This window comes from Rhincodon typus, chromosome 27 (assembly GCF_021869965.1).
Source record: "Rhincodon typus isolate 14 chromosome 27, sRhiTyp1.1, whole genome shotgun sequence".
In the NCBI taxonomy this organism is placed as follows: Eukaryota; Metazoa; Chordata; class Chondrichthyes; order Orectolobiformes; family Rhincodontidae; genus Rhincodon; species Rhincodon typus.
In genome coordinates this window covers 38,803,917-38,818,540 of record NC_063358.1, presented here as the reverse complement: position 1 = coordinate 38,818,540, position 14,624 = coordinate 38,803,917, and the positions used below count along the sequence as shown (strand labels likewise).

Sequence of the window (14,624 nt, the reverse complement as noted above, 5' to 3'; positions counted from 1 at the left end):
TTCATATTACCCACTGAACTTGGATGCTACTTTTTGTGGCTCATGCATGAGGAATCTGAAATTCCTCTGTTTTGTAGCCTTCTGCAATCTTTCTCCATTCAAATAATATGCAGCTCCTCTATTTTTCCTGCCAAAGTACACATCTTCATATTTTCCCACATTGTATTCCAGCTTGCTTAACCAGTCTACAGCCCTCTGTGGACTGACTCATCCTCACCACCCTGCTTCCCACCGATTTTTGTATCATCTACAAATTTGGCAACAGTACATTCACTTTCCTCATCTAAGTTATTACTTTATTGTAAGTCATTGTGGCCTTAGCATTGATTCCTGAGGCATTCTACTAGTTACAGGCTGCCATCCTGAAAATGCCCCCCTTATCCCAACTGTATTATTTAGCCAATTTTCCATCTATGCTATCACCAACACAATGGGCTGTTACCTTATTAAGTAGTCTAATGCATGGTTCCTTATCAAACGCATTCCGAAAATCCAAATATATTACATCCACTGCTTCCACTATCGTACTTCTTACCTCCCCAAAGAATTTGAGTAAATTTATCAGGTATAATTTCCACTTCATAAAACTATGCTGACTCTGCTTGATTATATGATGTATTTCTAAATGCTATGCTATTACATTCTTTATAATAGACTCTAATATTTTCCCAATAACAGATAGTAAGACAACTGGTCTATAGTTAACTGTTTCTCTCCTCCGTCCCTTTCTTAAGTAGAAGTCATACAATGGCAGTTTTCCAATCCTCTGCAACTACATTATTTTATGCAAATATTATGAAAAATGGTATCAATATAATTGTGATAAATATTTGGAATGGGCTACAATGTATGATGGGGGAAACAAAATCATACATTAATTTAGACGGCAACTTCAATCATATGGTGGGGAAATACAAGTTTCCTTTCACGAATGGTTGAGCTTAAGGTGGACCATCAGTATCTGCCTTGTGATGTTTTACATCTGCTGCACAGATAGATGACGAAACAACCTTCAAAAAGAAAACATACTCCTCTGTGGCCATGGAAATATGTGCCAGGATCTTAATAGTGAGATTTGTAGAGACGCGAGGAATAGGAAATCATGAACAATTGAATGAAATTGTGTTGTTTCTTCCAAAGTGAAGATCAAAATTAAATTGGAGGGAGTGTGTACAGGGAATCATGAATGGAAAAGTTACAATGAGCATACAGTTTGTAGACTGAAGACAATCTAACTTACTTGATCAATCCAGGGATCTCTGTTCCCCAAGGTACAGGTCCAGAAATCGGCAGCACAAATCGTCCATTGGAATTCTGAACTTTATCCTTCAGAAAGATGGACACCTAAATCGGACAACCAGACAATGCTGTGACTATCACTACAATAAAACCAAGAACTGCTGACGTGCTGGAAATCTGAAACAAAGAACTGAAATTGCTGGAGGAACTCAGCAGATCTGTCAGCACCTGTGGTGAGAAAGCAGCGTCACAGTTTTGGGTCCAGTAATCCTTTATCAGTTCTGTTCTGAAGAAGGATTACTGGCCACAAAACATTGACTCTGCTTTCTCTCTGCTGATGCTGCCAGAACTGCTGAGTGTCTCCAGCAATTCTTGTTTTTGTTTCATTCTGTATTTGTGTTCCACCCAAAAATCTTCATATCTTTCCTCCTTTAAATCTATCATTGTAACCCTCTATTCCCTCCTCACTCATATACTTGTCCAGCTTCCCTTGAAGTTCATCTGTAAATTCCCAAAGTATTTTCCAATAAAACTGCATAACACAGTTCCAGATGCCCACAAAGGCAATAGACCAGTAATGAAGCATGGTGACATCGGGCATATAACTATTATTGTCAGCATTTAATACATCATACAAATATAAATGTCTCTGATGAAAATCCCAGATTCTGAGAGACCAGGCTACAGTAGGCTGCGAAATTGGCATCCGCCTTCATCGGTGCTGCCTTGAGAAGCCATTTGCAAATCCTCTGATCTAATTAAGCAAATACATAACTATAGCGCAGCACACCTGATCAGAACTGCCACAGATAATGTCCAACATCAGGAATTTGATTGGTCACATACTGGGGGTAGGGAAGTGCGTGGTCATGGAGGAGAGATTAATGTCACTTCATGTCTTCTGACCCTATCTTCTGTTTTCTAGAGAACAACTAATCTATAATAGCCACTTCAACCACTCCACATAATGTCATGTTCCACATTCTCAACACTCTTCAGGTAATGAAGCTTCATCGGAATTCCCTGTTGGACTTTTTTTTTTTTAAATTCACTCATGGGATATGGGTATCATTGGCTGGCCAGCATTTATTGGCCATTGCTAGTTGCCTCGAGAAGGTGGTGGTGAGCTACCTTCTTGAACCGCCACACTTCATGTGCAGTAGGTAGACCCACAATGCCATTAGGGAGGGAATTCTAGGATTTTAACCCAGCAACACTGAAGGAACAGCAATAAGTTTCCAAGTCAGGATGGCGAGTGGCTTGGAGTGAAATGTACAGGTGGTGGTGTTCTCATGTATCTGCTGCCCTTGTCCTTCTTGACAGAAAGTTTGGAAGATGCGGCCTAAGGATCTTTAGTGAATTTCTGCAATGTAACCGGAGAATAGTACAAACTGCTGCTACTGATCATTGTTGGTGGAGTGAGTGAATGTTTGGGATGTGGTGCCAATCAAGCGGGCTCCTTTGTCCTGGATGGTGTCAAGTTTTTTCAGTGATATTGGAGCTGCACTCATCCAAACAAGTAAGGAGTACTCTATTGCGCTTCTGACGTGCCATGTAGATGGTGGACAAGGTTTTGGGGAGTCAGGAGGTGAGGTTACCCGCCAGAATATTGCTAGCCTCTGACCTGATCTTGTAGCCAGTGTGCTTCATGCAGCAATTCCAGTTGCTCCAGGATGTTGAAAGTGCAAAATTCAGTGCTGGTAACACTACTGAACGTCATGGGGCAGTGGTTACATTATCTCCTAATAGGAATGGTCATTGTCTGGCATTTGTGTGGTACAAATGTTACTTCTTGTTGATTCTTGGCAATTTCCAATGACGGACTCTAGTTATGCTTTTCTCACAAAAGGAAACATTTCTCGATATTAACTCTAACAAAGCCTCAATCTTAGCCTCAAATTTTAAAAACTTCGTTATCTTTTGGCCTTCTTTTTTCAAGAGAAAAGAGATCATGCATTTCTGACATCATTGCCATTATTTTTTATTTTATTCCTGCTATCCTGTAGTTGCTCACTCTTGCTGTAGAGTAATTATTATTCTCAAATATTCAATCCTCATTCTGGGATAATACAATGTCAGAAGAATATTAAACTAGCAAATAAACTAGATATGTTAGCTTACAAGAGAAGGATTATTTCTTCACTCAGTGTCAACATCTGGGACGGAGTCTCACATTGTGGTAGGGAAAATTTTGGAAAAGATTCTCAGGGATAAGATCTATAAGTATTTAGAAGCAAATGGATTTATTAGCAAATATTAGCATGGTTTTGTGCGGGGGTGGTCATGCCTCACTAACAAGATTGAGTTTTTGGAGGAGGTGACGAAAATGATTGATGAGGGAAAAGAACTCGACCCCACATACACTCCACTACGAAGGAAAACCAGAAGTGAGGCAATCCAGCTCAACGGACTCCAGGGTTTAAAAACCAGGCGGGAAAACACACCGACGCTTCATCGGAGGCTGCACTGATGATGTTACCCAGCAGGGTAATGAAACGTCTGCAGAACAACAAAGAACCAGCTCGGCAAGGCAACCAACCTCATTAGTGGTTGATGTTGTCTACATGGACTTCAGTAAAGCCTTTGACAAGGTCCCTCATGGCAGACTGGTACAAAAGATGAAGTCACGTGGTATCAGGGGTAAGCTGGCAAGATGGACACGGAACTGTCATAGGAGACAGAAGGTACCGGTGGAAGGATGCTTTTCAGAATGGAGGGCTGTGGCTCGTGGCATTCTGCAGGGATCATTGCTGGGATTGTCAGAGGATACAGCATGATATTGGAGGCATGGGCATAAAAATGGCAAATGAGTTTAATCCAGTCAAATGTGAGAATTTGAAAGATCAAGTAAAGGTGGAAATTATACAATGTATGGCAGAACCCTTAGGAGTATTGATATGCAGAGGGATCTGGGTGTGCAGGCCCACAGATCGCTGAAGATAGCAGCGCAGGTAGATAAGGTAGTAAAAATGGCCTATCGCATGCTTGCCTTCATTGGAAGGGGCAAGGAGTATAGGATAGGCAAGCTATGCTGCAGCTTTACAGAAGTTTAGTTAGGCCATACTTCGAGTATTGCGTACAGTTCTGGTCATCACACTACCAAAGGATGTGGATGCTTTGAAGAGGGTACAGAAAAGGTTTACCAGAATGTTGCCTGGTATGGGGTATTTTAGCTATGAAGAAAGGTTGGATAGACTGAGTTTGTTTTCACTGGAATGCAGGAGGTTGAAGGGCAACCTGACAGAAGTTTATAAGATTGTGAATGGCATGGACAGAGTGGAAAGTATGAGGCATTTTCCCAAGGTGGAGGGGTCAATCACTAGGGGACACAGGTTCAAGCCGTGGGAGTGGAAGTTTAAAAGAGATGTGCAAAGGATGATAAGTGCCTGGAACATGCTGCCAGAGGAGGGGGTGGAAGCAGACACAATAGCAGCATCCAAGAAGCACCTGGATGAATACACAAATAGGAAGGAAATAGAGGGATAAAGATCCTGTAAATGAAGACAGTTTTAATATGGAAGGGCATAATGTGTTGGTGCAGACTCAGGGGGCCAAAGGGCCTGTTCCTGTGCTGTACTGTTCTTTGTTCTTTATCATCAAGACATGCTCCAACTGTGTACTCTACAATTCTTTAAAATAGAACTGACTGAGATGTGAGGATGTTCTAAGTTTTAGATGGCAAAGGTGGGACTAGCAGTGATTTGTATTATGATTGAAGAGAGTTTGTGACCTTACAGATGTTTATAAAATCAAGAGGGGCAAGATCTTTTTACCAGGGCAGGGGGTTCCAAAACTAGAGGGCATAGGTTTAACGTGAGAGGGGAAAGATTTAAAAGGGACTCGAGGGGCAATTTTTTCATGCAAAAGGTGGTACGAGTGTAGAACGACCTGCCAGAGGAAGTAGTAGAGGCTGGTACAATTACAACACTTAAAAGGCTTCTGGATGGGTATACGAGTAGAAAAGGCCAAATGCTGGCAAATAGGACTAGATCGTTTAGGATATCTGGTCGGCTCAGAGAAATTGGACCAAAGGGTCTATGATTCTTGAAGCCTGCTTGATTGCCTTGGGTTGAAGCAGGGGAAAAACTGGGGAAGAACATGAGAAGAATTTTCAAGAGTTGCCCCAAAATGGATTATGATAAGCAAACTCCAAATTTAATCAAAAGGGAAAAAATGGGCAATGTACAAATGTGAACAATTTGCAATAATGACCAAAGTTAATACTAGCCCCTCTTTCTGTACATGGTCCTGGTGCTCTGATCACTGCAAGAGACCAAAAAAAAGGCATAAAGTTCTCATCTGCTCTTTGCCTGTGCAGTAAACATTCTGCAATACAACTGTGAAGCATTAGGCTCAATAAGTTCCATCTGTTGTGTACATGGTGGATCACAGACCTGGAAGGGACCTGGCGCACTTACTCGGATATGAAGATCCTGAAAGAAAACCAGCAGCGTTTGTCTGATGAGTTGAAACTCTCCTGCAGGCAGGCAGCTGTATGTCTGTCAATCAGAGAAAGGCAAAAAGACATGCATTATGTACCAAATCAGAAACATACAAAGTGTTTCACAGCACTGAACACAGTTGAGAAAATGCCCCACCCAGATCAGTTCTGGTGCCCAAGCCAGAATTTATGCAGTTCCTCCAAAGGCCTAGCATGGAGCTGTTCATCAGCTGGTTATTTTTGACGACTCCTATTACCTTTGCATGCTTGTGCTATCTTGATTTTTTTAAAATTAGAGTTCTTTAAATTTTCCACATCTGAAAGGCAGAAAACAATTTCCCTTTCATTGCTGCAAAACAGCACCTCATTGACTGATCTACATTAATCTTGAAGAGGACAATATTTATCTGTTCTGCAAGCTCAGACATTTAAAGAGCTGAGGTTGCAGTTTCCAGCATATTGGGAAATAGATATGAGAAGAATAATTGCAGGGAGCGGGTGTGGGGGGACAATTTTTCTGTCTGGTAGCTCACATCTTTTGCATGAAGAAACCGTACATGTATGTTGGTGAGAATGGGGGTCATATGTTTCTGTGGGAGTTTACATCAGTGAATGAAGCCCAATCGCAATCTCAGCCCAGCTCTGTTGCACTTGTCACCAGCAACATCATACACACACACTCAGCACGGTCATTCCTCTTGGTATGGCTACAACCTTCACTTTCAATTCCAAAGGACACATTTGAAGTTTGAAACACTACCAGTTTAGCTATTCACTATCAGCTTGGACCCACAACAAGCCCCATTAAGTACTACTCGTCTTTACCAAAATCACTGACCTCCAGGTTCATTCTGGAATGCAAAGACAACCCCCCAGTGAGTTTTCTTCACTACCACACCATCTCTTTAAAGTTTTTAACCTCCTCTCCAACCCCTAGAACACACCTATGCAATGGAGATGGTCATTGCCTTCCACCATTGTTGCAATAATGTAACTTCTCATTTAGCAACCCAAGCCTCAATGTTGTCCATGTGGGCAATGACTGCTCCAATATCAAAAGAGTGGCAAAAAGCACTGAATAACATATAAACTCAGCAAACACAAGACCATAAGGCATTGGAGCAGAATTAGACAATTCAGCCCATCAAATCTGCTCTACCATTCAATCACGGCTAATATGTTTCTCAACCCCATTCTCCTGCCTTCTCCACAAAACCCTTGATCCCCATACCAACTAAGAACCTGTCTGTGTCTCTATCTTAGACACTCAATGACTTGGTTTTCACAGCTTTCTGTGGCAATGAGTTTCACAGAATCACCACCTCTGGCTGAAGAAATTCCTTCTAATCTGATAAGTGTTCTTGAGCAGCACTAACTCAGCAATAATTTGGGTTCTGCAAGGGCCGCATCTCAGATCACACTACAGCATTTTTCCAAACATGGAAGGAAATGTTGAATTTCAGATGGGAAGTGAGAGTACCTCCCCTTAAAATCAGGGGAACATCTGACCAAGTGTGGCATCAAAGAGTCCTGGGAAAACTGAAGTCAATGGTAATCAAAGGAAAACATTCCAACGGTTTGAATTAAGCCAAACACAAAGGAAAATGGTTGTGGTTTTTGGAGGTCATTCATCTCACAAGATCCTCAGGGTAGTGTCCTCAGCCTCACTACCATTTGGCTTCATCAGTGATCTTCCCTTCTAAAACCAGAAGTAGAGACGAAAAGTCCATTATTAAGGATAAGATTGTGGAGTACATGGAAGCACATAGTGAAATAGGGCTGTGTTAGCACAGCTTCATCAAAGGGAGATCATGTCTGACACACCTGTTGGACTATAACCTGGTGTCGTGTGCTTTTTGACTTTGTCCACCCCAGTCCAACACCAGCACCTCCACATCATGGTTGAAGGTGATTGTAAATACTTTAGACTCATCTTCAGCACTAATGTGCTGGGTTGACCCATCTATGTAATGATAGTCAAACCTCATTCTCCAGTTAGCTGTTTAACTGTTCAACCCAATTCACAACAGGATGTGACAGGACCGGAGAGATTTGATCTGGTCTATTTCTGTGGGACTGCTTAGCTGTCTACAATGTGCCACTTCTGCTATTTAGCATGTTTGTAGTCCTGTGATGTAGCTTCACCAGGTTGGCATTATATTTTTAGTTATGCCTGCATTGTTCAATGAACCAAAGTTGGTTGGCAGCTTAATGGTAATGGTAGAGTGAGGGATGTGCCAGGCCATGACGTTACAGATAGTGGTCAAATGCAATCATGCTGCTGTTGACAGCTCACAGTGCCTTACAGAAGGCCAATTTTGAATTGCTAGATCTGTTCTGAATCTATCCTATATCGTATAGTGCCACACAGCATGATACGAGTGTGCTCATTACCAAGACTAGACTTTTGTCTCCAGATGGACTGTGCAGTGGTTACTCATACTAATAATGACATGGACAGATGCATCTGTAACAGGTAGGTTACTCAGATTTAGGTCAAGTAGGTTTTTCCCCTCCTGCTGGTTGTCTTAGCACTTTGCCATATCCTCTAAGATTCCCTGCTTGCTTCAATTTTAAACTTGCATCTTTCTCTAATTTCTCTTTTAATTCTATGTATGGCCTCATGATTTTGTCTTGAACCTATTCCCACAAAACTGTTGATCACTCAACTTGCCTTCCTGGCCCCACTGATAACCAATTTTGTGAACTTTCCTTTTTTCTCAGCTCCTGGACCCTTCCTTTCCTGCTGTCATTACCTATCTCCTTAAAAAATAATCAATCCTTGACCACTCTCCCAAAGCTCTTGCATGTTGTCAAGGAACCTGTCCAGAAACAGTCCTCCCCACCATCTGTCTTAGCAATTCCTGATAGGTAGTTCACATAATTATGCCTGCAGCCTTGTGTGTGGCATGATGTTTTCAATTTCCATGCCTGGACCAATATTTACCTTAGCCACACCGACTTAATATCACGTGAAGATAAAACCCACCTCGATCAATTGTCGGAATATCTCATCTACCTGGTTGAGAATGCTTGGCGAGTCACGAATAAATTCCTTAACTGCATCCATATGATTAAATGTGACCAACAAGATGTCTTTAGGCCTTGGACAAAGCAGTACTTGGTACTTGAAAGCCATCGTCATCAGGTCATAGAGCTGGAGATTATATGGAAACAAAGCTCAGATACTTACTGCACAGTAGATTACATAAACAACATTCTTTTCTGGAAACAAGTATCACCCTAGAATTATTTCTGCTTTTACCCACCCCTCCAGAGGTGTGACACTTGGCTTTGGCTATCAATGGCATCATCCACATATTTTTATGATGGATGAAGTAGGGCTAGTGTTTAAGCTGGAATTGTGAATTTTCATTGATTACACGGTCGAGAGCCTGACAGATTACTCCTTTTTTTCCCACAGTACTATTTAATACTCACGCATCCAAAACAATGAACAGTGGTTGCTCCCAACAGCTTGGTCTGATCAATGCTGTTACAGGAGACTACAAACCATTTTCTGAATAACAGTAGGCCCTGTATTTACGTATATTATTGCCAAAATACTCCCATATTGCTGTAAGGATTAAATATTGCATTTATTGTGGATTGATCCATTCACCTTGTCCATGCTGGCCTGGTTAAGTCTCATAATGGAGGCATGAGCCAGTCGATCAAACACTGTTCTTAGGGCTTTCTTGGAATACAGTTCTTGGGATTTGAACAATTCTTCCATGAACTTCTTATTAAACATAGTGCTGATAATGTCATTCATTACTAAGAAAAAACAGAAATAATTACATATAATTTAATGAATAATTCGTAAGAATCCTTTATATTAATATGCTGGATAGATGGACTAGAATATGCTGGATATGGGTGGTACGGTGGCTTAGTGATTAGCACTGCTGCCTCACAGCGCCAGGGACCTGGGTTTGATTCCAGCCCCAGGCAACTATCCCTGTGGAGTTTGCACGTTCTCCCCATGTCTGCATGGGTTTCTGCCGGGTGCTAAAGGTTTCCTCCTACAGTCCAAAGATGCGCAGGTTAGGTGGACTGGCCATGCTAAATTGCCCATAGTGTCCAGGGATATGCAGGCTAAGTGGTTTAGTAAATGCAGGGATTATGGAGATGGTTCAGGGTGGGATGGTCTTCAATGTCAGTGCAGACTCAATGGACTGAATGGCCTATATCTGAATTTTGAGGATTTTATCATGCTAAAATGGAAGCAGTGGTTCAGAAGGAAAGCTATTTGTTCACTAGTGAGGCCAAAAGACTGTAGAGTGCCTACCAGATAGATGCTGATCATTGTGCTTGTGTCCTTTATTTATCATTGAAAGTGTAAAGGACAGCAAAGTCATTGTGCAACAGAAAGCTATAATAATAATTCACGAGGAGCTCTTGGGGACTGAATGCAGGTGTTCAGCAAAGTAGTCACCCAAGCTGTCAGTACTGTTTCCAGGGGACAGCATTCTAAGCAGGAATGAAGAGAATAAGCCAGGGCATCTCAAATGCTGAAGCTCAAAGAATGTGGCTCATTGGCCATGGCATAAAATAGGGATCACAGAAAACAGCGGTGTCGTTCGAGGATTGCTGAATATCATGGATGGATCTGAAATGTGAATTGTGCAACTTAATTTGAAATCTATGTAGCGTACTTTCAGTTGTAACTTATATCTTACAAAAATAGGGATGTGGTTCCAAAAATGAGTCTGACAGAACTTGTTCTCATGCTTTAATCACTACTTCCAAATAAACTGTGTTGAATAGGACCTAAGTATGTCTGCCTTATCATTGAGTGCCAAATGTGTAACTTTTTTTTCCCCAATCTGGAACAGTCAGTGACACTTCAATCCTGCGAATAAACTTTTAAAAAAAACCAAACTCAAGTACACTCCTGACCTCTTTGTCCAGCACACTCACGCCTGTGTTAATGCCATTTCCTGCTCTTACCTGAAACTTTATCAACTTTTGTTCCATCTTCCAGTCCTCATATCCTTCGCTATCTCTTCCCTTCTTTGACTTTTAAAAATCTCAATTAAAAGGGAATGGGCTGTCCGCCATTATCTACTGCACACCCGCTGAATTCTACCGCCATCTTGACTGAAATTTTTCACACCTCATTCCCTGTGAGGACTACATTCCATTTTCCAATTTCTCTCACGGGTGTTCTGAGAATGTCACTTTCTACAATTATGCTTCCAAAATATCTTCCTTTTTGCTCAGTTGATGATTTCTGTCCACTGCTGTTGAAGGGTTTCTCCACCTGTCTATCCTCCATCCCATTTTCTGCATTTCCATCACACCCATATCAACCCACAACACACAAGGAGACCATTAATTGCTTAGAGATCAGTGTTTAAATTGGTACAAGACAGCAGGCATAAGTTAGCAAAAGTTCTTTCAAAATGAATGACATTTCTGCACACAAATATCCATCACCCTAAAAACAGCTTCCACAAACAGCCATCTTGATTGAAATTCTTTATGCCTCATTCCCTGTGATGTCACAGTTAAATTATTTCTATGGGCATGCACAAAACTAGAACTTTTTAAACCCAGTTACTACTCATTTACTGCATCTCCAATCTCGATCTTGGATTTATATTTAACAACTGATCCAGTGTTCATTACAACAGCATGCATAATAGATTTTCCAAGAACATGAACTCCTGAGCAACTGTTACTTGAAGGTAGGGATTCCACATTCTGTTTTGATTCTGATGGGTTATATTCTGCTGGAAATCACACCCCACTATTCCATGTGTTGTCACAAGTTTAACATACTACCGATTTAAGCTCTAGGATGGTTAATGCTTAATTGTGACCATCATCTAAGATAAAGGAAACTCACATCTGGTTTCACCAATAAACAGTAAAACAAAAAACACTATAACAACCTTATCAACAGAACTGACAAGACCAAGACTTGGCAAGAATATTGTGAATGGGAAATTTAGGCAAATAGGCATAAATTTTGCAGATAAGCCTAAACCAAAAGAGATCAAATGAGTGACTTTCTCAGTCCCTTTTCAGTTTTTTCGGTTATTGTTAACCACGAGGATCTCCATTTGCTAACCAGCCAATTGGACTTGGGTCTTGGTTTGACTTAGCAGTTATTTTTTGCAAATTATTTGAGTCTTATGTCATTTAAACTTAGAAAGCTCACTTTCTGACAGGTTTGTGAAGGTCCAAGTCCTAAAAGCTTTCTCTTCAGTTAGGTGACAAACTGCCATTTACAACCAATGCATAAGCTGCTTTGGGCAGTTACTTCCTTTTCACCCAAACAAACCTGGTGTCAGTGTGAATCCCAGAAGCATAAAATCCAGTGCCAGGAAAAGAACAACATGCAGTGCCAGTCTCTCTACAAGTTGTAAAAAGAAAACTAACAATCTAAATGTCAACTTTCTGGCTTAGATTTCCAAGTAAAATGTGTAGTTTTTGCAATTCATTTGTAAGGAATTTATTGTGTCAATGATTTCAACTACTCCTTGATCCCTGTTAGCCGAGTATTCTTTTGTTGATTTATTTAAAAATGTCATCTCCTTTGCAGAATCCCATCTCAGAGCCCCACTTCTTCTCTCCAGCCCAAACCCCCAACTCTGCCCTGCAAACTAACCCATTCTCCATCCCTTGGAGATTCCTTCTACCCTCCACCCTTGCGCAGTTGCCTTCTCTACCACTACCATATGCCCTCCTTGAGACAGCTACGGCAGCAAAAGCATCCTCCCCTCCCTAAGGCAGACTGCTGCACTGACAAATGGCAGCTCCTGGCTCCCCGTCACAGCCTTGATATGATGTTCTCCCCTCAGCAGCCTCCCAGCGTGGACTAAAGGCAGACCTGAATTCACTGGCAACTCTCTCACTGCTGCCAATAATTTTCTTAACTGCCCACCATTTGTCCAATCATAGGGCGTTTCTTTCCAGCATTTGCTGTTCATATAGGCTCATTATGATCCTATCACCAGTAAATGGAAAAGAATCAGCCAGTGATTGGTGGTGCAGCCACTCACCAATTTTAAAAACCAAAAGAACTGTGGATGCTGTAAATCAGGAACAAAAACTGAAATTGCTGGAAAAGCTCAGCAGGTCTGGCAGCATCCATGAAGAAAAATTAGAGTTAATGTTTTAGCTGCTATCGTGTGTGCGTGTGCGTGTGTGTAATTATATTGCTGCAGTGCAGTACACAACAGATCCCAAAGAATCTTAACATATACTTGCTGAACAGTGCAAGACTCTTACCTCAGCAGCCAGGTCACTGACACATCATTTCAGCATATCAGTGACTTGCTTTATCACATTTCTTGTAGCACCATAACTTTCATCATGCTCATACTGCCCACATGCGTGATCTGTATATCAGAGAAATAACTCAATAACCTCCCATTACTTTGTGCTGCTGGTTAAGATCAGATGGTACAATAGGCAGCGTCAAATAAAGGCATCATGCATCACTGTCAAATTGAACAAACCTTTTGGTTGCAGTACAGGTGAGAATTGACATGGTGGTATCCACAAGCAACATGCAGTCAGTGGCACCCTGCAATTCTCACAACCATATGCCCAGTCTCCCTGCTTCTCTCTAGCAAGGAGTTAAATGCATTAAACTCTGCCTTGGAGAGTTCGTCACCTCCCTATTGCGCAGTAGATAACAAATTGGGAGACGGTGCAAATATCACTTCCATTAGCCTGGAAAAGGAGCCATCTTCACAGTCACCAGCAATGCCATGCTACAAGCGCGCAGGTGGTACGTTTTAGTGAGGACTACCCTCACGAAGCAGAGACTCAAACACTGATGACTGATGTCACAAAGTCTACTTTAAATATTTTAATATATACCCCATTCACATGGATGAAACGCCCCAAGACAAATGTGGTATGTGGCATAGCCAGCACCAGAACCTTGAACATGCCAGAGGCACTTTTTGGAAGCAAAAATTTATGCATAGAAATAAAATAACAATGCATCCAAACTTCTTTACTCTTCATCTCTAATATGTTTCAGTTCAGATGTAACACCACTGACCTGAAACATTAATTCTATTTTTTTATTGTATGCTGTCTGATCTATTGCATGCTTACAGCATTTTTCTTTGAAATTCACGTCAGTAAACTTCAATTTACCAGTGACTGGATGCCTAGCATATAATTTATGATATAACACCACCGACCTTCATATCCAGAGATATATTTTTCTTTCCATGCCATCAGTTCTGCCATACTTTGGAAAATGTGTACAAAGCTCCTATCTCTCTCCTCCATACCATGCCCCATAAAAGAAGCAACAAGCATCAATATGAATTCAATAAAAGCACAACTAAATCAGACTGTGACAACAGCACTTCGCTTTTCCAGACAGCTGGCAAATCTATCTGATACAATCTACATAATATGAAGGAATTCTATTCTCTTCTCATACTGAAATGACAAACTAATGCTAATTTGTCATTAGAAATTATGTGATACTGCATGGTGTTAAAGTGCAGAAAGAGGCCATTTGGCCAATCAAGTCTGGAATGACCCTCTGAAGAGCATCACACCCAGACCCAGCAATCCCACCCACCATCACCACACCCCGCTCCTCTTCCCCACCCACCCCACCCACCCCCCCCCCCCGACCCCCAACCTCACTCCCCCACCCCGACCCCCGACCCCCCTCACTCCCCCACCCCCGACCTCACTCCCCACTCTACCCCCATAACTCCACATTTCCCATGGCCAATCCAGCTAATTTGCACATTTTTGGACAGCTGGAGGAAACCATAGCACGCGGGGAAACCCATGCAGACATGGGAAGAACGTGCAAACTCCACACAGTCACCCTAGGCTGTGAGGCAGCAGTGCTAGCCACCGTGCCACTGAGTAACACCATATTTCAAACCAAAATTATAATATTTAAAATAGATACTCACAAAACAAAATGTTAGCAAAGTCAGGTGCAATG

General features: G+C 41.7%; 1 protein-coding gene across 3 annotated transcripts in view; it reads right to left on the bottom strand.

The window, feature by feature from the left end:
- The window catches only part of oscp1b (organic solute carrier partner 1b), a 46,545-nt gene that overhangs the window by 17,916 nt on the left and 14,005 nt on the right, over window positions 1–14,624 (bottom strand). Inside the window, exons 1-5 of one of the 3 annotated variants that reach the window (XM_048613210.1) lie at window positions 12,923–12,939; window positions 9,303–9,457; window positions 8,670–8,837; window positions 5,658–5,738; window positions 1,241–1,344 (exon numbers count right to left, since the gene is read on the bottom strand). In XM_048613210.1, the coding sequence (XP_048469167.1) occupies window positions 1,241–1,344; window positions 5,658–5,738; window positions 8,670–8,837; window positions 9,303–9,455 (506 nt within the window). In that variant the 5' untranslated portion in view covers window positions 9,456–9,457; window positions 12,923–12,939. Of the gene's footprint in view, window positions 1–1,240; window positions 1,345–5,657; window positions 5,739–8,669; window positions 8,838–9,302; window positions 9,458–12,922; window positions 12,940–14,624 lie in introns of those variants that run through there. The other 2 variants (XM_048613208.1, XM_048613209.1) reach the window with 2 other exon arrangements.